Source organism: Sprattus sprattus (genome assembly GCF_963457725.1).
Source record: "Sprattus sprattus genome assembly, chromosome: 17".
Lineage (NCBI taxonomy): Eukaryota > Metazoa > Chordata > Actinopteri > Clupeiformes > Clupeidae > Sprattus > Sprattus sprattus.
In genome coordinates this window covers 20,733,317-20,758,134 of record NC_137915.1, presented here as the reverse complement: position 1 = coordinate 20,758,134, position 24,818 = coordinate 20,733,317, and the positions used below count along the sequence as shown (strand labels likewise).

The 24,818-nt window shown below is 43.1% G+C and overlaps 2 protein-coding genes across 3 annotated transcripts; both read right to left on the bottom strand.

The window, feature by feature from the left end:
* Positions 1 to 1,253: 1,253 nt before the first annotated feature.
* On the bottom strand, positions 1,254 to 10,255 carry LOC308378731 (uncharacterized protein). 2 transcript variants are annotated; one of them, XM_080855703.1, is made up of 10 exons: positions 10,076 to 10,255; positions 7,994 to 8,629; positions 6,842 to 7,492; positions 3,267 to 3,436; positions 3,047 to 3,143; positions 2,831 to 2,891; positions 2,490 to 2,623; positions 2,270 to 2,378; positions 1,894 to 2,002; positions 1,254 to 1,679 (listed from the first exon to the last, which is right to left on the bottom strand). In XM_080855703.1, exons 2-10 carry the CDS (start codon positions 8,617 to 8,619, stop codon positions 1,666 to 1,668), a joined length of 1,971 nt encoding a protein of 656 aa, XP_080711829.1. In that variant the 5' UTR covers positions 8,620 to 8,629; positions 10,076 to 10,255; the 3' UTR covers positions 1,254 to 1,665. The 2 variants fall into 2 exon arrangements, with proteins under 2 accessions (XP_080711829.1, XP_080711830.1); XM_080855704.1 differs by having other exon boundaries at positions 2,490 to 2,620.
* A 2,325-nt stretch (positions 10,256 to 12,580) lies between these two features.
* map7d2b (MAP7 domain containing 2b) lies at positions 12,581 to 24,395 on the bottom strand (the record flags this gene model as incomplete). The annotated part of the gene is given in 14 exon segments (XM_080854749.1): positions 12,581 to 12,830; positions 13,325 to 13,499; positions 14,298 to 14,364; positions 14,569 to 14,616; positions 15,914 to 16,018; positions 16,455 to 16,635; positions 17,547 to 17,685; positions 19,390 to 19,628; positions 19,871 to 19,998; positions 20,333 to 20,460; positions 20,611 to 20,715; positions 21,964 to 22,047; positions 23,805 to 24,239; positions 24,242 to 24,395. Coding segments are annotated over 14 exon segments (2,238 nt in total).
* Positions 24,396 to 24,818: the final 423 nt, after the last annotated feature.

Here is a 24,818-nt window from a genome sequence, read left to right as displayed (position 1 = left end):
CAATGCTGCGGAGTTCAAACCACTGCCATAAGAAAATCACAGTTAACCTTTCTCCACAAGTCAACACTCAGCAAAGACAGACTGTACTCTAAGGTCTCTCTGGCCTGAAGACACTGAATGAACAGCTACAGCATATTTGGAAGGTTGTAGTGGTCCTGTCTGACAACTGGGATTATTGTGTTATGACAAGACTGCGTATTTGAGCAAAGCCTGGTTTGTGCCTTAATGTTTCTGCCAATTTCTTCGGACTGTAAAGGGACCTGCAGTAAGGCGAGATCAGGTGTGACCAGTAGAAGTCATAAGATGTACTGCATTGAAATATTTCACAGCATTACGTGGTTGTCTCACTGTGTGCTGCTTAAACAAAACTCAATGTGCACTTTATTGAGAATATTTCTAGGGCTTTTTCAGACTACAGTGACTATGTAAAGTTATTTTTGTTAACCATGTTTGACCTTTGTGTATGTTTGTAGATTTGTTTTTTAATTACATAAAAAAAACCTAACACAAGTATTTCTAAGCACATACCGACTTGATTGAGCAGATTAATTGATTACCATATGATCAGAACCTACAAAACTACTGAAAGACATTTGTCTTGCTTCAAAAACTAAAACGAGTTTGATTATAGTCATGCTACACTTAGAAAAGTATCAAAGCTTTTCATAAATGGTCCTTCACCATACTTTAAAACAGCTGCAATAAGTAGTCTTTGGCTTGTAGCTCCCCCTAGCGGCGAAACCTGTTAGAATTTGCTTTCCTCTTTTATGACAAACTGGCTAGCTCTGAATCAAACTTGTATCCAGATGTGGATTTTAGCTCTCACCAACGAGGAAAAGCTGTTCTGATAGTGATTGTCACTACCAAATCCAAGTCACGCATGCTCGGAAACAAAGGGCCGGGCGGCTCCAGATATCTTACATACCGCAGTATTTTCCCTAGACCCCCTATGGCAATGGCGGAGAGGCAATTCTTCATATTAAAAGTAATTGAAGCGGCACCATTTTTTTGAAGCTGTTGAGGGTAAAAAAAAAGTTCCACAATGTTACTATAAACTATAGGGTTTGCTAACAGAACTTTGTGAACCTTTGTTTGAGTGTAACAGCAACTAGTCACGTCCATGAGGAGAATGTGTGGGATTTCAGTCCTGTACTAAAATGTGGAGAACGAAAAAGGATTTAACCAGAGAAAGGTTTATTAGACAAATAACATCAAGATGAGGAATGAACCAAGGCTCTCATAAGCATGACAAATTGGGGGTGGGGCAGAAATTATGTGTTCTTAAAACAATATTACCTGAAGAGTAAGAAAATTTCAGTCAGTATGATTAATCAATCTTCAAACCATACCAAAACAACCATTCAAATACATAAATGTTATTATTATTATTATTTTTTTTTTAACACAAACTATGAAAGAAAATAATCAGAACCATCACACTGTAGTTATTGTAATTACACTGTACACATACTCTTTACATTAGATCCTTTCAGTCTTTTTGTCAGAGCTGAACTTTGTTAACAACGTAATCCACGAATTGAGGATTTATTTTTGCAGAAATTAATTTCAATCAGCTCCACGTCTGTGTTCCACTGTTCCAGGTCCTTCTTCAGAAATGGAAGTGAAACAGTGTGCTCAAATGGTCACCCCCAGAGAGTCTTCTGGTTACCAGTTGGCACCTAAAGGAATGAAGAGGTTGATCAGTTTTAGGCCTACTTAGCAAACCAGAAATGTTACCGTCTGATCAACATGAACTAACATCCTGTCTGAAAGGACAATACATCTCGGTGAGGTTAAAACAGACCAGAAAATGCTTGTTAATGTAACAGCTGGATTTCTTTGTAAAGGGTTTGCTGGGTAATTATAAAACAATATGGAAACAGGAGGTGGTACCATTAGCATTGTTGTAATGCCGGTTGGGGCCAGGCTGAGTCCCAGGGCGGTTAAACCTCCGATTGAAGTCCCTCCGGTTGGGTTCAGACATTCTCTGACGTACGTCAGTCTGTAAAGCAGGAGTGTTATAATAATACAAATTATAACACCAACAATAAGGAGACACACTTGTAAAAGCAACTACATTGTGTAAGGTTGGCTCCGAAATGATCTTCATGGTTCTTTTAAAGTCTGGCACTGTAAGGGACTAACATTACACCACAAACTGACAAGATAACTCAATCCTACATACTTATCTACTTAGCCATGATTTTTTTGTATTTATCTATGTAAAAATGTCATAAACTAGTGGAATTGTCCCACAGACAAACTTTACCATTTGACCACCCCAATCCCTGCGTTCCCCTTGGCCCTCTTCAGCCCAGTGACGGCCATCTTCATCACCCCTCCTCTCATGCACTTTAAAAACCGGCTCACTTTCCACACTAGAAAGAAGGGAGAGGATCGGTTAAAAGCAAACATAACTCAAGTCAGACATGTCAATGTGGTCAAGGTGGATGCCCCTGTAGCATACACATATTTTAAGCTATACAAACCTTTCGGGCACAGCTTGAGAGAAGTTGGCACCAGAAATGGTGACCTTCACTCCCTCTAGACGTTCCTGTCTTCGTCTCTCAAGGTCATGACGGAGGTCACTGGGATCGCAGGCCGGCAGCCGTCTCTGTAGCTGCTAAAGGCAATCAAAGAAATTATGACCAATCCAGCAGGGGCCAGAGAACTAGACTCAAAACAAGAGCTCTTCAAAGTGCTCAGGTTCATATTTAACTTAGAAATTTAATTTGGAGGTAATGTGTTCCAGATAAGTGGCATGTAAGAGCCTCCGGATATAGAGGCTATGCATATTTTGACGCTAATTACGTGCCATCTGTCAGCTCACCTGCGTGTTCTCCATCTTAGAGAAGAGAGGCATAATTTCGGGCACAGAAACTTTTATCCTTCTGCAAAGTAGAAACGCGATAGATTAATGTAGCTGGATATAATCTCAAACGGAAATTAGGTGAAGTAACTTCTCGAACTGCAAAAAACTACAAAACAGCAGAGAAGACACTGACATAAGGGCCCATAGATAGGTAGTAAAATGGAAAACACTTACTTGTCCATCGCAGCCTCTTCATTCACCTCTGGGTCAGCAGTCATGACACTGGAGAAGCGATCATTCAGTGTAACATGTTCACCTTTAAAGTAAGTTTCTGACAGGGAAGACAAGGGAGCATCAAGACATGAAGGCTACCATGATATCTATGGCTTGAGTTGAGGTATTGGCTTTTCAGCATTCCCAGTCAGTCTCAGTGAACAAATGAATGTAAATGAACCTTTGACTTGATGGACCAAAGTGATTATCTCCTGTGCAAAAGTCCCAGTGTGTACTGGGGTCTCCCTGAAGGTCCCGGAATGCTCCAGCATAGGGAGGAAGTCCAGTCGCTGTCGACCCACATTGACCAAATCCAAAGACAGCTGTCTGTCTGAGTTGTAACTGAAAGAGCTGCTGGTACACAAAGGATCAAAAGAGGACATGACCATGGGTCTCAAGAATGCTGGCTTGGGTGTGAATCCAAAAATTACAGCTTTAAGTCTAAAATCCTTATGGATCAAACAGGAGCATAACTATGATTATATTCTAAAGCCATGTAGCCATCATTGTCAATAATCAAAGTAACCTTCAACAAACATGCGACAGGTTTGTCTAACATGAGGTCGTCATTTGTCATATGTTTGAGCTGCCTGTACCAGTTTATCTTACCAATATCTGCAGCGTGCACTTACCCATGGAGAGGAAGAATATCAGTGTGTTCAAATCACGCAGTGATCTATAAATATAGTACACAGCGCTAGCCATCAAGAGAGGCAGACATGGGAAAACGGCCTTCTCAGGGGAAATAAGGCATGACTGCACTGTTAGTGGTTCTATGATTTTAGGACTGTTAAAGGAAGCAGCCTATAACTTATAATGTATGTTTGCATATGAACACTCAGTTTTAATATTCTGTTTAAGGTGAGAACAGATATGTAATGCTGTTGCTGAAGAGCCATGAAACTTTCTCTAAATATCCGATACATCAGTTGAAAAATAGATCACATAGATCAAGAACAAACTATCGTTTCAAGAAATATGCTGTAGAAAAGTTTGTAAATTGTTATGCTTTTTAGACACTCATTTCCCCCTTCTGGCTCAAAGGCAGGTGAAAGATCATGCTTCCCTTCCAATTTTGCCCTCTCTACAAATCCATCCACAGTTTTCTGGATCCTCAAGCTTTTGTGGTAGTGGTGTTCGCTTGCCAGAGTCCTTTCGATTTGTAACTTTGGATTACATAGAAATGTAATTTTACTCCTTATAGATGGAAACTGAGTTCTGCACACAGAGCACAGATAGAGCACTCAATGGCATTCCAGAGTGTTTTCTTGATATGTTCTCTTCTGAACTGCTGATGTGCTGGTGGGATAACAGACCCCCATAGACGTTAGATGGCACAATGGAGAACAGCTTCAACAGAAACTCCATAGCATACTCCGACTTCTGCAGTGTTGAGCACAGCAGAGAACACCGCTGGTCATATATTCATTTCCCGGTCAAGTATGTTTGCCCGTAATCCAATACGGTTTTGTTGCCTGGCCATTGGCAGTGGAGCTCAACTGAAACCCATGCCAATGAGATGCATTCCACTCTGTTGTTCATTAGAGTTGAAGCAAGACAAGTTGTGGATTGTGGCAGTCTTGTGGTTTGTATGTTGCTGTTGTCCATCCTCCCATCATTAGAAGGCAAGACACTCCTGGTCCAAACCTAGGTCAAATGCATTCTTCTAGCAGGTGGAGTTTTCCATGTTTTGTGTACATAGAGCCTGGCAAATGTTTGTGAAATAAATGTCTGTCAAAGTATTGCCCTCTTCCAAGTTGAACTCCTCTTCTGCCATCTAAAAATCTGGTCAGTTTTCCTTTTGCAGGGGTGCACTCAGAACCAACAATCCTGTTGATGCTTGAGAATGAGTTTTCCTTTAGGGCCACATAACTTTTTACATTTGGAATGGAGACTCCTGAGAGAGTTGAGTAAATGAAAAATTGGTAAGTACAGGAGCAAACAACTCTGCATAATGCATTATAGACCAGTGGTTTTTATAAGGGGTGAAAAGTGGGCGCCGATATCAAAAACATCCATCAACATCAAGTGTCAGCCATAACATTGTTGTTATTTATTCAAAGCCTTTCAAACGGAAGTGGAGTAATGGAGTAATCTTCTGCAGTGTCTTGCCTGATATTCAGAGTTGAAAGGTCTGTTTAGTAATCCACAGTTCACAATCTTGATGAAGCTTCATCCTGAGGACTTGAAATGATGCAGGTTCTTAATGGAATATTAACAGCTGTTGGAGTGCTTCTGCTGTATAGCTTCATCTCCAGAACTCCACTGTTGTTGCTTTATGAATGCCACAGGGAGCAGGTCAGAAGATGTTTTGACAAATTGATGTAAAGTTGCAGAAACGGTAGGGTCAACCCCTTTGCCTCAGGAGATATCCATCAGATGGGATCACCAACATCGGACAGAATGAGAACACCACCAGCTGGAGCCTTAATTGCAGAAAAAAAAACATGCCGACTTACCTTGAGGATGTACCAAGGATGAACTAAAATAAAAGCCGACATAAAATAGCTTATTTCTTTGTTGTAGGTAAGTGCTGGCATTTTGGTGGACATATCTTTCTTGCAAAACCAGTGTGTACAGTGAGAGTGAATCCACTTATCAAAAGAGCTTTCAAACTTGACCATACATGGAAAGTCCACTTCATCCTCCAGAATGATCATCCAGTGTATTAGTCAAATCCAGACTGATCATGGTCTCAAGTTGAAGTACTGTCCAGTAAATCCCTTTTTGACCAGGGATGTAACCACTGTTTGAATAACTTCACCCTTATTGGGAATGGAAAATCAAAAGTCAAGACTCAAGTCAAGTTTATGATGGTTTTAGAGCTACCAGAGGGCCCCGACTCCCTCGAGTGATGCAGAGGGTCTCCGTCCATCTGCTGAAAAGCATCCTGGTGTACAATAGGGACGGATTATATCTTCCAGAAAATGTAGCCGTTTGTGCTTTTCCTTCTTGAGTGACGTGCATCATGGTGTGTAAAATGCAGGAATACTAGGGACACAGTGATATTCAGTTGCATAGACAGTCCGAGTTTGAATACTGGGTCACAACTTAGGACATGGATGAATTCACCACTTTTGGGCCTGCAGCTATGAAGTGTTGTATCCCTCTGAATGATTGTCAAATAAGTCCAATTAACTCATGTCAAAATCTTTGACTTCACATTTGTAAAATGATGGCATTGCAAAAAAATTGGAGCTCTTTCCTCAGTCAAGTCCAGGAATAATGTTGTGTTAGAATGCAGACCATTCCTTCTCCATTTCTATCTCCACGACACTGTAAGTCCATCATTTACATCTGGTGCGTCCAGCAAGTCCTCGGTCCTGATTTTTTGAAGTTCAGGATGTCTCCACTCACATGAAAGAACCACTGTCAAGTCTTCTCAATGTTCTTAAACCCATGACGGACTGGCCATTTCTTTTGTGACTAGAGGTTTACATTCTGACTTGATACCTAGAGGGAATGTGACTCTGTGCGGTCTTAAAGACTTCCTTTAAATATGATGGGGAGGAAAGTAATAATTTAGTTTGGAGTATGCCTGGATCAACTTTGGAGAATTCCTTTTAACTTGCCATAGAGAAGTACGGTTCCAGCATTCAGTGATTATCCACTTCAACTGTTCACATTGTGCTTCACGATCAGGCTTCTGGATCTGAAGAGAATCCTTTTACACAGGGCTGGGGGCAGAGCATGATTTAGAAAGGAAGCATGAACTTTCAACCATACCTTACAATGTTGGAAATGGCAAGACTTTACCTGTCTTGACCCATGGAGCGATTCATGTCCACCCTGATCTTGAGAGTTTCTTGTTCACTGCTATCAACTCTTGGTGTTATGGATGCGTCTCTGTTCACGTTTGGATTCCTGTGCCGATACGGCGGCCTTTGTGGAGTAATCGCTGGTGCGGCCTTGCCTCTTGGTTGTTTAACATCTTGTCTTTGCTGTTCCCACTTTGGGCCAGAGTAGCCACCATGTTCCACTCTGTCTGGCCTCAAGTCCACATCCTGAACTGTTGCTCTTTTGGGTTGTTCCTGGAGGTGATATGGCCGCTTGTGATCTCCTAACGGCTCATTGTGCCTTTTTCGAACATTGGGAGGAGATTGACTTCTCCTCCTTTTAGGGGGAGGTTCCATCCTTGGCTCCTCACGAGCATCATGCCTTTCCTCCTTCCTGTGTCTATCCTGGGAAGGTTCTGCATGGCGAACATGGTCCCTCCTTTCTCCAGCTCCACTCCTGTTCACTCCTCCACGCTGTGAGATACCATGGTCATGCTCAACAATGACAGGTGTAGGGCCCGGACTTCGGCTGTAGGGCCTTTGAGGGCCACCGTGGTCCTCATAATGACCCAAATCTCTGGATCTTTTATCAGGGCGATGGTCTCTAAACTCTGACTTCTTGGGCTGTAACCTGTGTCGACAAAGCAGGCAATAATGTTCAATACACAAGATACTTGTCTCGATACTAGCCAACAGGAACTGCTCAGGTAATAGTCTATAGCTACCCATCCTATTCCATACTTACCACAGGAAACTAACAAATGATGCTGCAATATGAAACTGTGTTTTAAGTGATGTTTTGTGGCAGATACACCCTACCAAATAACTACAGCTTTTTTGGCAAAACATCACATTTTATCACCACTTTACTACTTTAAAACAAATGTTGACAAATATAAGCTGTTGAGATTACAATTATATCACAACTTATATGTTACACTAAATAATTCACTCAGCAAAAGCTAAAACTGATACACGATATGAGCAACAGATGTGTGTTAAAGATATGAGATACTGCTTTCAGTCGTCTTCTGTGGGATATCGCAATCAGATGCTCTTCTCGTCTCAGCCCCCAAGACTGTGGCCTTCTGATGTGTAATTTAATGATTTGGCATTTTTACTCTTCCTGTACCTATCTGAAAACGGGCTCCTTTCACTATTCCGCTCGTTGTGCTCCTCTGAGTGATAACCATGCTCCATCCGGTCATGCCTCTTCTCCTGCGACCGATTAAATGATCTGCCTCTGGGACTGGACCCTCGGGGTCCCCTCTGCCCTCTGCCTGTACCACTCTCCTGCCTTTCAGGGTGGCCCACACCGTGCTCGTTTCTGCCCCAGTTGGGGACTGGACGTCTGTGGTGATGGTCAATGGTCAACAGTGATGGTAGGCTCTCTCTGGGTAGCCGTCTGGGAGAGTGGGTCTGTCTTTCTTCAAAGGTTTTTGGGGATAACCTCCGGCGCTCTGCATATCCCAAAGGCAGCTCAGCCGGGGGACTTCTCTGACGAGTTGAGTACTCTGAGGGTGAACGTCTGGGCTTGTACTCCTCCGATGACTGTGGTCTTCGGTCAGCGTGTGGCATGAACTCTTCTTTGAACCTGCCCCATTCATCTGAGGGCCCTTTCCTTGGAAAATGCGCATCATTCCAATGCTGGGGGCTGTGTGCCTCAGGGACTCTCCATGGCGGATCGAAATCATGACCAGGGACATAAGTGTCTGTAAAAGGTCTCTCACCACGTCTTCCTGGGCTCCTTTTATACATCGTAGTGTTTCTGTTCAAATGTAAAACATTATTAAATGATGTCAATTTCGGAATAAATTAGTATTAACTTGAGTTTGACACATTAATAGCTGCTGGGGCGAATTAATAGGTGGTTGTGACATTTTCACCTTGAACCACAAGACAATGTTACAACAATATATCACTTGTCAGTTCATAGACATTTGAAGATGAACTACAGAATACCATATTTTGCCTATTTATATAAGGAGTATATGGAAAATAATATGGGAATTTTGAATAATGGCACCTACAAAGCAGGCTTCACCCTACACTCCCCATAGAAGATCACAGGAAATGCTCGAAGCCAGACTATAAAAAAAAATGTAGGGCAAAACAGGAGCATTTCAGAGTACTTTGTTACCAACACAGCTTGGTAGGAGTGATTATTCAAAATCCCCACGTTATCTTCCTATAGAGAAAATCGCTTTGACACAAGGGTTCACAATAGACTACGAAATGACGACATCCTCAGGACACTTAACTAAAACGAATGCAGTCTAATATACAAGTTCTGCAATAATTAGCTCCATGAAGTTCATAATGTTCAGTAGTTGTTTAATATTCTAAATAAAGCTGTTGATTCAACGGTGTAAATATCTGGAGACAGCAGTTTGTGATGCAGTTGATTGTTGTACTGACATGCATTTCCATGATTTTGACTATCCCATTTCAATCAGTGATGTTAGGCTAAATCGCAAGAACACCTATGTGTTTAATCCTATACAGTTTAACAACACCACCACAAACAACATCCTCCAAACTTATAATGCAGTTGAATCGGTACCTCTCTGTTTCAACATAAACTGAACATTCTAACCCCCATGAAGGGGAATGTATTGCAAGAGCGTTGTATTAGACTGCATACATTTTCGCCAGGGGTACACAAACGTGCAACTGACATAATATGTATATGTTTGCGCATCAGTGAAGGAAGAAGCGGTTATATATTTAAAGGGAAAAACCTGGATATGGTGAGGGATCAGGATAAACATAACAGAAGTATTTCCGAGTGCACGAATCACGACAGAACAACTTAATCGACCAAAGCTCGCGGTGTTCATCTCAACAGAAGAGGCCCTAGTAGCTTAACGTTAGAATGAGAGCTTCATTGGTGATTAGTGAAATTGTTCCTCTGAGCAAAAAAACTCATAATAAGTTAACCAAATGCTAAATAAATCACACGCATTAAGTAATTACACAAAGCATTAAGTGACGCCATGCAGCAGAATTAAGATGGGCCTACAAACGTAAACAGCACGACCCTAAACGCATCTATGCTTACATGCGATCAACTATCAAGTAACTACGCAATCACTGTAACTGCTACTACATAAGTAGAATCAAAAATATGCCTAGCCACAGAAAGCATTGCCAAAACACCCATGTATTCTAGCTTCCGTGCTAATGCCAACAGATTCAGGCAGGCTGTACTTACCTTGGCGCGTAGATAGCTCGCTATCTTCCTGAAGGAAGATATGTCCACCAAAAATACCAGTCACTTACAAGAATTAAAAAGAATACATTCTGACAATATTATCGAGCAATACACTAACATTCAATACTCATTCCGAAGACAAGACTTTCGAAGTTTCCTTGCTCGGTCACGTAGTACCGAAGTATCGTTTATTTCCCCGTTTTTTCATCCACAAAACGCTTCCGGCTCAAAAACGTACACGAAAAATCTAACAGCGCCCCAAGAGTAAGTATGTATCACTGCACGATTTAAAAAAATAAAAAATAAATAAAAAATCATTTTTGTTTTGTTTTTGTCTCCAATGGAAAAGGGTCAAGGACCAAAATAATAAAAAATAGGGAATAATACAAATGTGGGTCTACTTTTCTGGTATTCTTTTGAAAATCTGCACTCTAAATGTCCCCCCCCCAGTAAATGTGAATTAAGGGAAACAATAGTATTTGTGAGCTAATGTAGGCTAATATTACTGCGATGGAGTATTATTTCTGATTTATTTATTTTGTGTCTAATAAAATATAATGTGCTTTCAGAGGTTCAGTGGTTTAGTGGTTGTTGGATTCAAATGATTTTCCCCAACAAATGTACAACAAATGTACACCACACATGAAATATCTCTCAGCCTTCAACATCAATTCATTTTAAATCACCAAATAAACAAGTGGTATGACCAATCAGTGTTTTATTAATGCTTTCCCCCAGTGCTGCAGATCCATGCACCATGTCTACATATTCCACGAAGCAGAAATGAGCTGAATTTTACTTTTCAGGATTCAAAATAAAATATTTCTTTCCTTCAATCATATTCCACAGTACAATTGATGCAGTGAAATATTTGGACATCAACAGTAAGATGGTTTGACAGTGACACAGAGAGGGGGGGGGGGGAGAGAGAGAGAGAGAGAGAGAGAGAGAGAGAGAGAGAGAGAGAGAGAGAGAGAGAGAGAAAGAGGGAGAGATAGAGAGGGGGGGCAGACAGACAAATAGACAGTCAGTCAGTCTAGCTTTGCCGTACAGTATGCAGCCGTTCATTCTTTTTATCAGAGGGAATTCCACCCTGATTGGTCCTAAACAATTTACATCTGGAGGAATATGTCATACTATGAACATTTTATGTTAATCTGCCACCAGTTCCTCTAGGACTTCACCAGTAAATGGAAAACAGCAAAAAGCACACATGCTGCACCCTTACATCCTGCATAATAACCACATTGACGACAGGGCAGTTTTTACCAGGTAAGTGATGGTGGTGTTGCTGTTGTTTTTCTTTGCACATTGTGAACCTTGTCACTTGTGGCAACCCAAAGAGGCACATTTGTACATTTGTAGGTTTTGCGGATAAACTTAAGTCTTTCGATGCTGCACACTCTCTTGCATAACAGGCCTGACTCCATGATCTCCACAGAATCATGTTTAGCAGTGTTTACAGCAAAATATAGAGAAATGATGAGCAACCGGACAGTGCATTAGACAATACAACTTTTTTTTTACAGTGTTCAAACCACGGACGTTGGTTTAACAGTTCATTAGAGTCTGAACACAAACAGGATGAGCCCCTTGCTGTTTTCATGTCTGTTCAAAAGACAAATTCTCACTTCACAAGTCAATGCCTTCCAATTTCATTCAGTTGTTTTTTGTTATTTACAGTAATTTGAATGTGTAACAGTGCATAATGTTATAGTTTTATTCACTGTATGTTTGCATGACATATACATATTTGCCTACATAGCCTTGATTGTGATCAGAAATGTAATTCATGATCATACAGTAGAGTTTGCAACATTTTCCCCAGCCATATGATACAATACACCATATAGACACTACACAAAATCACATGTACAGTGCACTGTAAGACTGCTGGTCAGAATACTCTCAAGACAGCATAATACATCAAAAGAAATGTCGAGTTGCTACAGGACTAAACTGTGCTCACCTATCAAATGCTAGGAGTGGGTGAGATGAATATAGAGTTCCCAGCAACTGCTACACTATATTACATTGGCTTGCACAGCCAGTACTGTCATAGAGTAATCTGAAATAAAACTGCCCTGACAGAGAAGCAAAGCTATGTTTTGTGTGTGAGTCCCTGTGTATGCTTCTGTGTATATTGCACGTTGGTATTTGCGCACAAGATGTGTATAGTGTATGTCAGTGTCAGAGTGATTTAACTGCAGGTAACATTCAGTGGTTGCTCTCCGATCTTGCGTCAGAGAATCTTGGGGACAAGGAATGGAGGGGCTTTCCTGCAGGTTAGAGAGGTGAAACTGATTGGCTGATGCAGTCCCTCTTCTGCTTCCATTGCCCAGCACACCTGTCCCGCCAAGAGTCACCGACACGCCCTGGGGACACGGCAGGAAAATATTCACAATGATCAAAACTTCAACCCAGAGACAGAGAGCCATTCTGGAATGAGGAGACACACACAGAGTTATGAAAACTACCGTGAATGTGTTGTTATCACCTGGTTACTTAGATGCCAAGCTTGTCAGAGGTGGCGCTCTGGATGAGCTGAGAGTCAGCACCGGTACTGCTGAACCCCTCAATCAGGTTCTTATTGAGGTCCCCAAGCGTGCCTCCGGAGGGGAGTCTGGGGTAGGAGGCCTGGCCTGTTATTTCCAGCAGATCCTCCAGGGCCTTGGCATTGCTCATGCTATTCTGGGAAGCCTCGTTGACTGGGGAGAAGTCTGGCACAGAGACGAGCTCATCTCTTGATACGGGGCTGTTGGGGTGGGGGGGTGGGGATGGGGTTGGTAGGATGGGTGTGGGGGATGAGAGTGGGAGGCAGGGATTGGTGTGGGGTTGGGGGAGAGCACATGTAGGATACAGCGAAAGAGAAGTATCCCACAAGTAAGTAACCACGTGACGCAGTGTCATGCAACATGGCACTGGGGCTAAATTCACTGTCAAATCAGTCAAACCAGGGAATTTGAATCCATCAGGAATTGTATCTGCACAGATAATGATAATGATTGCCCAAAAAGCAGCATCATTACTGAATTCAATCAACTACCTGAAGCTGATTTGAAATTGCAAAGAACTGAGCTGAAAATAGCCCCAAATGAGAGCCATATAGCAACCATATGCAATGAGATGGCATTTTTTCTAATGTTCAGTTAATTTAATTTCTCCTCATTTCGAAAGAGTTGAGCTGAACACAGAACAGTAAGACACAGTGGATGTGACTCAGGAATGATAAGTGGTGGATCAGGTTACCTAACGTCCATAGACTGGACGCCATCTGAGAGGTCGTCTGCCCCAGAGTTCTTGGCCTCGAGGGGCTCCAGGCTGATGGGGGGAGACTCCATTGTGGTGGGAAGCTGATATTCACCAGCCTTCACCCCGGCAAGCTCTGGTCTCTGCAGCTGACCCACGCTGGTCTGTTTGATGTCTGTGGAGTAAGTCAGAGTAGAAACTGAACTTAGTGCAGGCCAAATTCAGATCTTGTCTCAATTAATGCACTTACATATAAATATTCATTGCATCTATCAAATTACTAAGTCTGATTACATATACATTTTATATAAAATGTGGTCACTATAGACTCATACACTAATTGGGTCAGTTATATTTGTGATTTAACAGGTATATTGACAGAGCGATGTAAAAAATATATTGGGAAGTTTCCTATTAAACCACACAGTGGAGCTGTTCTCAAAAGCTGTTCTGGCATGCTGAGTCACTCTGCAGACACTCCTTATCTTGTGTGTGTGTGTGTGTGTGTGTGTGTGTGTGTGTGTGTGTGTGTGTGTGTGTGTGTGTGTGTGTGTGTGTGTGTGGTGTGCCCGAATAGGTTTGTGAGTGTGTGTGTGTGTGTGTGTGTGTGTGTTTGTGTGTGGTGTGCCCCAATAGGTTTGTGTGTGTGTGTGTGTGTGTGTGTGTGCACGCTTACTTTTTGTGTGTTGTGTTGGTTGCTAGTGATAATGCTTATAATAAAACTTTGAAATAGATAGGCAGAGAATCCATCATCCTTGTCTTAGTGCTGTGGACCTGTGTGCTATGTGTGTGTGTGTGTGTGTGTGTGTGTGTGTGTGTGTGTGTGTGTGTGTGTGTGTGTGTGTGTGTGTGTGGGTCTGTCTGCCTGTGTGTGTGTGTGTTAGAGAAAGGGAGAGAGATAGAGGACCCGTGGCAAAGGCTGCAATCCCATTATGAAATAGACAATCAACCTCTATTTAACCTTTGGGCATACCTCTGCGCTCCTGTACCGGCTCTTGCGAGTAGATGTGGGATTGCATCTCCACTGGCACTTCGTCTTTCTGAGCAGGCACAGAATGTACAGCACAACAGTGTCTGATTAATGCCTTGTGTTCCTCTACCATGCTCTTTGTTTTGAGCATCAACCAATGCACCTCATCAGTATACTCTACAACCTCTGACAGTGGAACTGCTGAATTACCAGTTACTGAATTACATCTTTTGTTTAAAAATGTCTACGATTGTTTTCATTTTTTTTTTTTTACCTTTGGGTCTTCACTTTTCCGTGTCCTTTTCATGATCTCCTCAATCCTCTGAGAGGGAAACAGCACAGTACACAAGATACATGACGGTTAATGTTTCAAGAATGGACACCAGTACTTTGTTTAATTTCACTGAGTCAGTTTTGTAGCCACCTAAAAGTCATATCCCTTATGTTTACCACCAAATGTGTGGTAATAGGAACATTAAATTGTAAGAAATGTTAAACTTGACAGCTGATTGACAGGAAGTGTACTCTGTGTGAGACCGTGAAGTGCTGTACGATGTGAGGAAAAGTGGGAAGTCTGCTCCTGCTTTCTCTGCTGTACACAGATGTGTTTTATAAAAGTGTTAAATATTTTGTATACCAGCTGTTTATGTTTCTACTCAATGGGAACTGAGATGCTGTCTTGGGGAGTAACACAATGTTATGCAATCTGATAGAAGACATTACAGACTTCTTCCTGCGTAGTCTCACCTGCTTCCACCAATTTGACTATAGAGAGGAGAACCTCTTCCCTTTTCCAGCTTCTCTTGTTGTTAGGCAGATGTGTATCTGCTACTTATTGCTCTAATATGATGAAGATAAGCTACAGGGTTATACAACCTAATAAACAATGTAGTCCGTCTTTTTCTCAGGAGTGTCACTTAGTGTGCGGTAGTGACTGATGTTTTGTACATTTTATTCCAGGAATGTTTTGAATATCTGAGATTTATCAGCTGATAACTTTTTTACTCTAATGGGGGATTGAGGCGTTGAAAAATTCCATGATTAAGAATCTCATAAAATCTCTTTTCCACCTGCAGTTTCTCCTCCTTAATCAACAAGAGACAACTGGGACAAAATGAATGCATTCAATGTTTTACATATCAATACACTCTCCAAATCACTCTGTACACTGTGATTGGGATTAAATTGTCTAACATAATGACAGCAGTGATGCTGAGGTCAAGTTTTAAGTTATAATAAAATGAGTGTATTGAATGTTTTATTTATCAGCGCTGAAGTCATCCATTCATGGTGGATTAAGATGCTGAAGGGCAGAGCAACATAACAAATAAATATATCAAACAATCTGCAAGATTGAAACCTTTACTGTGTAGTTTTGTTCAAAAAGGGTGTCTGTGAAACTGTCTAATCACTCGTCTGTTATGACAATTGTGGTGCTGATATCCAGGGTTATAAAATCTAATAGATGAAACAACGCCAAATAATCATCTCTTTCTGCAGTCTATCTGGCTGATACCATTGTTACCTATGTTGTTGTAATTTAATGTTAAATATTTGTGTGGTGAATAGCTGAGGAGAAAAGAAGTGCTGTAGGTTTATCTGATGTAGAAGATGGGCACCTTCTTCCTCTGCAGTCGCTCCTGCTCCTCCCTCAGCTTCAGCAGCTCTCGCTCCTGCTGCTTTCGCTCCGCCTCCCTGTGGGCCCGAAGCACCGCCTCCTCTCTCTGCCCGTAACCATGGCGCACACACAGAAAGGCATGACGTCATCACATATGAACAGAAATGAGTAATGCACAGATTCATGTTTACTGACAACACGCATGCTTCCATTTGAGGTTGATGTTTCCACACGTGTATGTTTTAGATGCCTGAATAATTATCCCTTAGTTGAAAACAAACAACAGATCTTAAAAAGACAAAAAATTGTCTTCAGTTAATGTATTTTATATGTTTAATCTTACGATATAATATAATATACTACAATATTATATGATTATAATATACTATACCACAATATATTATAATATACTACAATATAATTTAATATGATATACTGTCTCTGTACTATAATTTACTATACTATAAATGATATTATATTATATTATAGTCTATAATATAATATAATACAAAAGTGGGAAGTAAGTGTATTTGCCCCCTGACCTCTCTGTCCCATTGATCCTGCATCTCCTTCCAGCGCCGCTCTCTCTGTTGTCTGTCCTCCAACTCCTTCTGCTGCCGCGCCTCCTCCTGCTTCTTCCTCTCCTCCTCCGCCCAGCGTGCCGCCTGCTCCTGCCTCGCTCGCTCCTCCACCTGCCTCCTCTGATCCTCCTCAGCCCTCAGTCTGCGGGTGGTAATGGAGAGTGTTAATACACACACACACACACACACACACACACACACACACACACACACACACACACACACACACACACACACACACACAAACAACCAAAACATATCAACACACTTGGGCATGTAAATGCACACGCATACTAGATACATCCTTTGCCACATTCACACAACCATATAATATGCACAGTCACACCCATGTATTTAATCTCAGAAACCCAGATACACACAACATACTCTGGGAGCCTGAAATGTCCCTAAGACTAGACTGTTAACCAGCTAATTTTAAAGCCTGTTAGGTTTGATTGATTGTTTAATGCTTCATTGAGCATTGCTTCTTTTTTCCACCGTGATGAAGCCCCATCACTTCCACCCCTGACATGCAGTCAGAACAAGAGATTGGTCATCCATTAGAATGGATAAGTATGCTTTCATTGCATTTCAAATGTCACGATGGCTTATTTTACAGTTAAAGGAAACCTTAACCTTTTTCATATCAAGAACCCTACGTTGTCAAAAAGTCCCATTGAAAGCTGAAAAAGGTTGCCTAAAAGCTAAACATGGTTCTGCCACACATCTCTCTAGACACATTCAACATAAGGTTCTTAAAAGTGGCCTTAACAACTCAAAAGAAAGGTGCATAAACCATATGGGTCTAGATCGATTTTATTCCATCTAAAAGTGCACTTTTTGTTTAAACATCAAGACAACAACAACTGGTCATCTTAACGGTTAGGGTTAGGGTTATCTCTGTTAATCATACTCCGTAACCGCCAGGCGTTCTGGAGCACCAGCAAGAGGTCTTAGGGAAGTATACAAAGTGCAAATGGAATAGATAGAAAGATAAACTTGTATTAATCACGTTAGGGACATTTAGAAAAAAGAGGGTAAGGTTCCATGTACCTCTCATCCTCTACTCGCTGTTTCTCCTCCAGGTCCTTCTGAACTCGGGCCTGTCTGCGCCGCTCAGCCAGCAGCCTGGCAGCCTCCTCAGCATCCGTGGTCCCCGCGAAAGACTTCCCTGTGGGAGTCCCTGGGGACTCTATATACATAAACACACATTCTTATCATTTATAATTTATGTCCACAGTGTAAAGCAGAAATAAAGGACATAAGTTCAGAGGTGGGTAGATGGGGAAGTTGTACTAGCAGTACACAGACACACAAACGCAAGACACAATGAATAAGCATGACAGTGGGTTCAGAGTCTTTTGACACAGAGTTTTCAAGGCGGGAATAGTGCGTCATCATTCCACCTCATCGTTCTGTATAAAAGGTACAGAGGCAGAATGGGGTGTCATTGTTGTTCTGCCTGTGAGCCTGCAGTGAAGGTTGTCACAGAGGTGGAGCAATGTCTGTGTAAAAGGGAAAGCCGGCATGTCGGAACAGGGGTGTGACGCAGCCTAGCAGCTAACCAAAATGAAGCAGGACTACTATGCTGTCAGAACACACAAATCTGACACGACAAACATTAACATGTGGTACATGTGGTACTTTGCTTAAGCCTGAACATTGCGATAAATATGCACAGCTTGCAAGAGCATGCAGACACTAAGTTCAGCCATCATTGCTTTTGAAAATAACAGATAGGCTAGTTTATTTCCGACACAGATGTTATGGAGCTTTCGAGGCAACTCGGAATTCAGAATGTCCACATATTCCCAGCTCTGACTTTAATTTGAGCAAATGTAAACACAATGTGGTGATGACTCATCAATGGATTTACCTTCTACCTGCTGGCTATCAATAATTAAGTAACAAAATGTCTCGTGCATTTTGATAAATTTCCTCTTCATGGATCTTCTCACATATTTAAAAAGGTGTTTATCCTAGTTAATCTATGCTCAAGGTCTCTGTAAGGATCTGTTAGGTTCCTCACCATATTGATTATGATGCCAAATTGATGAAATTGCATGCCTTACTGAAGCTGGGATATTTTTTTCTTTGAGTTTCTGAGTCCGAGCTACATCTTCAAGTGGCTTTCTAGTGCAATTTTCCAAGTTGGAACTGTCTGAGTTGTCAGTGGTCTCGTACACAACTTTATAGGTGAAGATTGATGCTACATTAAACGTCACGCCTTTGGTTCCGCAATGCTGGATAGCTCTGGTTGGTTCAGCATATACAAGCAAAGGTGGCTTAATGAGGGGTCTTCATAACGCCCTTATCTCTGTATAAAAAGGACCTTAAAGGAAGCCACCCAACCACACACAGATATTTAGGGGATACAAAATGGAGCTAACCCCAACCATGAAATGTAAATCACTTTTAGATGATCTGCTCCCACCACATTTTGCTCAGCGTTTTGACCAAATAGCTGAGATCTGACATGTGTACTGATATGTTCTCAATGTTATGTGAATACACACATATAATCTGAATGTTTTGTGAATACAGACATATAATGCATACAATTCTGGAAGCAACCACTATGTTCTCTGCTCTCTACATGCATACCATAGGTATAATCTGTATCTCTGATAAAGCCGTTTCAAGCCAAGGTTTCATTTTGTACATTGAATTTCTGTGATTTAATTTGTTTGTTTCTGAGGACAATAGATATCTTACAGCTAGAGAAAGGTTTTGGCCAACCTGCCTTTGTCAGACTCTCACCTGGCAAAGGACCTATTCATTTCTTGTTTATACTGTAGCTGTTACCACATGGTGCAAAATACAATTCCCTCCATAAAAAATTGAAATGTGTTTGAGGACAGTGCTACTTGGCTGGTGATTAAAGGGAGTAGTTCACCTGCATTGCGGTCTCCCAGGTCCCGGCTTGCAGACTTGGGCATTCTCCGCTCTGAGTTCTCAGACTTGGTGTTTTTTCTATCCAGAGTGCTAGAGCCTCGGGTTTCAGCAGCTGCTTTCTCCTCACCCTCCAGCCTTCTGGGGCCGTCGGACGGAGTGGTGGCCCTGTGTCTCATCGAGGAAGAGGGGAACAGTCCTGGGGAACAGGGGGACTGGGTGCGGCTCTTGGAAGATCTGGCCCTGCGACCATAGAAGCTTTTGTAACAATGGCATCCAGATTTTGATTTAGTATTTAAGGTTAACATGCAGCTAGAATTACACTCTGATAAACCTACAGTGAAATACAACTATTTATGTTGGCATGTGATACCATTCAACATTAGTCAGACCTTTGCAAATACACATAAGTATCAGTATTTGATACATTTTGCATTAACAATTCAAAATTAAAATAGAATATAGCAAAGACAATAAGGTGGAACCTTTTTGGGGTGCCATGGTTCTTTTGTGTCTTAGGAGAGGCACTTTTGGTTGGTGTGGTGGGGGATTCAAGGCGTTTGGGGGTTGGGTCTAATAGGGTGGGGGTGGTGCATCCAACCTGTTTCTCCATCTGAGAACAGAAAAGAGACAAAGCTTTTGGGCTAAGAACACATGCATATTCATGTGCGTGTCTTACACATAATTCAACTGTGTGTTTTGCTGGGGGAAAACCCTACAAGACAAAGCAAGATCATGTCTTGACTATATGTGAGCCCATGCATGCCGTGCAACAGATTCCAGTACGATGTGGCTGGACTGGAAAGGATCACAGTGGTACAGTTGCTAGGAGACCAGTTCCACAGCGACATGTGTCCCACAGTGCTGTGCACCAAATATAACTGTCTGAACTACGTGAGTCCATTTGCTTTGAGCAAGAACATGATTCCACAATTGAGATGGCGGACCTGAACCGTCTTGAGGATTGTGGCTAAGTCCTTGGACTCCTCCATGACTCCTGCGGTGCCACCGTTGTTCTTCCTGCGATCTGCTCGGCTGGGGGAGCCCCTGTAGGGAGACCGGTGGGGGCTGGAAGCTAAATGAGGACAAAGGTACAAGACTGCAGGGTCAGAGATCACGTCGGGAGGACACAGGGAGAGACAGGAGCAAATTGAATACGTATGATTTATGAGAGCTATTTCAGAGGCAGCCACCCAAACACAGACACAGATACACCTTCACACACACTTGCCTCTCTCTGTGAGAATGGGTAAAGCGGCGGAAGAGGAGGACAGACGTTTGTTGAGGGACGAGTCTTGAGACTCAGACAGGGCCATATAATCAGCCACCACTTCAGAGATGAGATACACATCACAAGAGGGGTGACAGTCCACGGGGAAAAAAGGCAAAAACAACAATGAGAACAAAGCAACGATATAGAAGAAACCAATATCAACATTCACATGGCACAGAGTCACAAAACACATTACAAGGAATGGATATCTCAATTTAAAAGGGACAATTAATAAACCAAAAGACTTATTTTCCAGCCAGCTTGTCGGTTTAGCTGGAATATATTAGTGATATATTTGTTTTTAAAGTCTCCCACTGGGTGAAAAGACAGAACTCAGATATGCACTAATTTACATAAAGCAGACTCAGTTAGAAGTAAGTAGGCCTTAGGGTGGCCTAAGAGTGCGTGTATGCTGCCCTAGTTGTGTTTGAAGGACTGTGCGTATGTATTTGTAGCTCTGTCTGTATGTGAATGTGTGTTAGCACATGTGTGTGTATTTGTTTGTGTGTGCATGTGTGTTTGCACGTGTGTGATTTGTTTTTTTTGCGTGCATGTCTCTGTCTAGGATGAGGAGGGAGGGGGGCACTGCTGGGATGAATCACTGCTGCTACTGCTGCTGCTGCTGCTGCTGCTGCTGGGCAGTAGCCTTAATGTGATTTGGGGAGCAGAAGCAAACTGGAGCCCAACAGGACACACACAGCCGCAGATCCAGTGCCCTCCATCTCTTCTCTGCCTCATCCCCACCCTGCCAGAGCCAAGGAGACGTCGCTGCTACCAATGTACGGTGCCTTGTGCCTCACCCACCAACCAGCTGCCCACGCAGCCAGGGCCCCTGCTGAGACAGGAAGCTGTTCCAGAGAGGGGCACTCAGTGATGAGAGGCAGAGGCGGCATTATACCTTTAATTACTCATTTATTTATCTGTGATGATTATCATCACAACATTTTCCATTCCTCTTGAGAAAAATCAGGGAAGGGTTAACAAAAGAAAGAAGATGCTCAGTAATGAGGGGAAGAACAACACAGTATCTCACCAAATACACGTCATGCATATCAAGACCAAAACATATTGATGATTATTACTCTGCATATCCATGACACACTGTGAAACTGAAGATGTGAAGGTTACCAATTATCAGTGATCCGTGAATCCATACCCACACACACACACCCACACACACACAAAAACACGATCACAATTCCAAACTCATTGTATCTGTGCATGCGTGTACAGAATGGCAGGCTACTGTGGTGGATCAGGTAAACACAGACTGGAGTGGAACATAGAGTATCAGAAGGTCAGTACCCATCCCGGAAAGGCTGGCAGAGGCGGGGTCATGGGCTAAGGAGGTGGCGGTAGAATGAGAGGGCGGGGCGGTCTTAAGGTCACCTGGGCATCAGGTAACGTCACACAGAGAGAGGAAAGCCACACACAAGCAAAAAACACACAACCAGCGTTAATGACACATGTGCGTTTCCGCAACACATGAGAATCACATGGGCACAGTAAGCCTTCTACTCTCAGGGCTAGCATCAACAGTGACGGAGAGGGAAACAGCTGTGCCTACACGATCAGGAAAAGTACATTAGCTCGAGCCCAAAAACAAGGATGAATAACTGCATGAGAGACTGCGTTTCACAAGCCTGTTCTGAAAACATACTTCAGCAGTATGAACAAAATGGCTAGTTTAAGCGAGAAGGGTCAGCAAAATGGTAACAAAAGGCTATAGCTGGCTCCAGCTAACAGCCTCGTAATGGTAATACAAACTGCACAGGTTATCATATGTAAGATGAGCATCCTGGTAATGAAATCTACAGTAAAAAAAAAAAAAAAAACACCCGAGGACGTTGAAAGATTTGCGCACTGCAAGGGCCCTGTCACTGCAAAGATCGGGTTTCATGAGAGGCCTAACTGCATCAGAGACAACCACAAAACTGACTCCCGATCTGGGCACTTAGATAAGCCGGCCGTATGGATCAAATAGAATTTTTGTCAGCGCTCTCAATACTCTGATCCCAGGTCAGTCCCTGTGCTAACCCCCTTCCTTCCCTCATAAGAGCTGGGCCACCGATTTCTGATTCGAGATTCCAGAGCAGGTCTCCGGATCACCTCGTGAGTTGGTGCTCTCGGACAGTTTAAATAATTGATAGCATTATGAATGCACCACAGAGCCTGGGTGGTGCACTTGTCTCGCTCCCAATGGCAGCAGCCTCAGCCTTATGTGTATCTCTCGCTCACTGTCTCTCTCTCCATCTCTCCACATCTCCTCATTTTAGCAAACCTCTCTTCTTAGCAAACATATATATATATATAATATATTAGATGTATAGAATTGTTCAGTAGCACCAGTTAATTCGTTCACACATTCATTCAGTAGCACTAATATTTGATATGCTGACAGTGTCTGACAGAAACAGACCACTGGGTGTTTACCTCCACAGTAAGCAATCTCAAAGGAGGTTTAGAGACGAGGGGGAGGGGGCGGGGGCGACAACTGGACCAGCAGACTGACAGGCTAGTTTGAGGGACTGCGTTTGCGAGCTAACTTCGTCCGTGCTGGTTTTTGCTCTGAGCCGGTGATTAACCACAGGGTAGTGTGAGTGTGCCGACCGGAGATAACGATCTGAGAGGGCGTCAGCTCTAACCTTGAGGCTGAAGAGCACACTACACAGCTGGGGCAACTCCCTGAAAACAGCCGCTGAGCTCCGCAGAGGGAGCAGGATGTGATGTAGCTGACTGACATTGCCCTCACACACACACACACACACACACACACACACACTCACACACACACACACAGACACACACATTCACACACACATACAGACAATCACACAGGGAGCTGCCCAGGTTTTTCCAGCTAAAGTGGCAATGGCTTAAAAAAACACAAGGCCAAATATAGCTATAAGGCTAGTGACGGTGATTAGGCTGTGGAATACAGCAAAAAACCTACGCATGTATACAAACACACATACACACACCCATCACTAACACACCCCAATCGAATTTCCTCCTTCCTCAGTGACTCAATCACCACATCCAAATCCACATTTTTTGAGACATAAGCGCGCCCCCCCCCCCTGCATTGCAGCCTCCACACCCAGATAGATTTTCACCCCCCCCCCCCCCCCCCCCCCAGGACTCACCCTGGCAGTCTCCAGGCGGGCCCCCCCACGTCCACCGCTTCGGCCTCTGGTCCATCGGCTGGCCCCGTTCCATGGAACGTCGCATTAGGGCCTCCAGACGCTCCTTCTCGTTGCGTTCCAGAACCGGGAAAAAAAGAGACTCTTTCACTGAGCTGTCGCTACGGCGACGCGGGGACTGAGCCACCTGCTCCATGGCGACCGCCTCTTTCGCTCCCTCTCTCGCTCTCTCTCCTCTTGGTCCCTGTCTCCCTTCTCCCTCACTCGCTCTGTGTCTCACTGCCTCTCCTGTTTCTCCCTCACCCTTTGCATTAACTAACAACTGAAACAAGGCCCCTTCTGCCGTCTTTCTGGCTCTGTATTTCTCTCTCTCTTGTTCCCTCCCTTCATTCCCCCCCTCCCTTTTTTTCTCTCTCTCTCCCTTTTCTCTCTCTCTCTCTCTCTCTTACCGAGTGTCTCTCCGAGGCGACCAGGTTTGTCTAAGGGAGCACACAGCCAGACAGATGAGAGGATGGCGACATGTAACTCCACCCACCACCTCCTCCCCTCCACGGTTGACACACAAATGAGGCGTGAGCGTGCACACACACACATGCACACGTATAGGGGTGGCTATGGTAATGGCACAGGTTACATCAGTAGCATCATCGCTGCTCTTTTTCTCCCCCTCCTCTCTCTCTCTCGCCCTTCTGCTCTCCCCTCCTTTCTCTCTCTTGCTCTCTCTCTCCTTTGTGCTCCGCCTCCTCTCTCTCTCACACACTTTCTCTCTCGCGCTCTCTCTCCTTTCTGCTCTTCTCCTCCTCCTCCTTTCCTCTCCCTCCACCCATGCAGTGCTGTTTCCTCTCTCTGACTTCAGCAGCTCACTGATAGGATTTCTTCTATGAATTTAACCCCCTGGTGCCTGCATCACAGCAGTGCAAAATGCAGAACAACACAGCAAAAAGGATGGAGCTCTGCGATGTTAATGAGTGGAAGGAAGATGCTACTAAACACAATGTCCATGAACATGAGTAATTG

What these genes read in the sequence shown, in the direction of transcription:
- LOC308378731 (XM_080855703.1), bottom strand. Translation starts at nt 8,619, where the DNA reads ATGTATAAAAGGAGCCCAGGAAGACGTGGTGAGAGACCTTTTACAGAC. An exon ending in GAAGAGGCTGCGATGGACAA is followed by an intron (nt 2,892 to 3,046) that starts GTAAGTGTTTTC and finishes TCTACTTTGCAG; the next exon opens with AAGGATAAAAGTTTCTGTGC. An exon ending in CTAAGATGGAGAACACGCAG is followed by an intron (nt 2,624 to 2,830) that starts GTGAGCTGACAG and finishes GATTGCCTTTAG; the next exon opens with CAGCTACAGAGACGGCTGCC.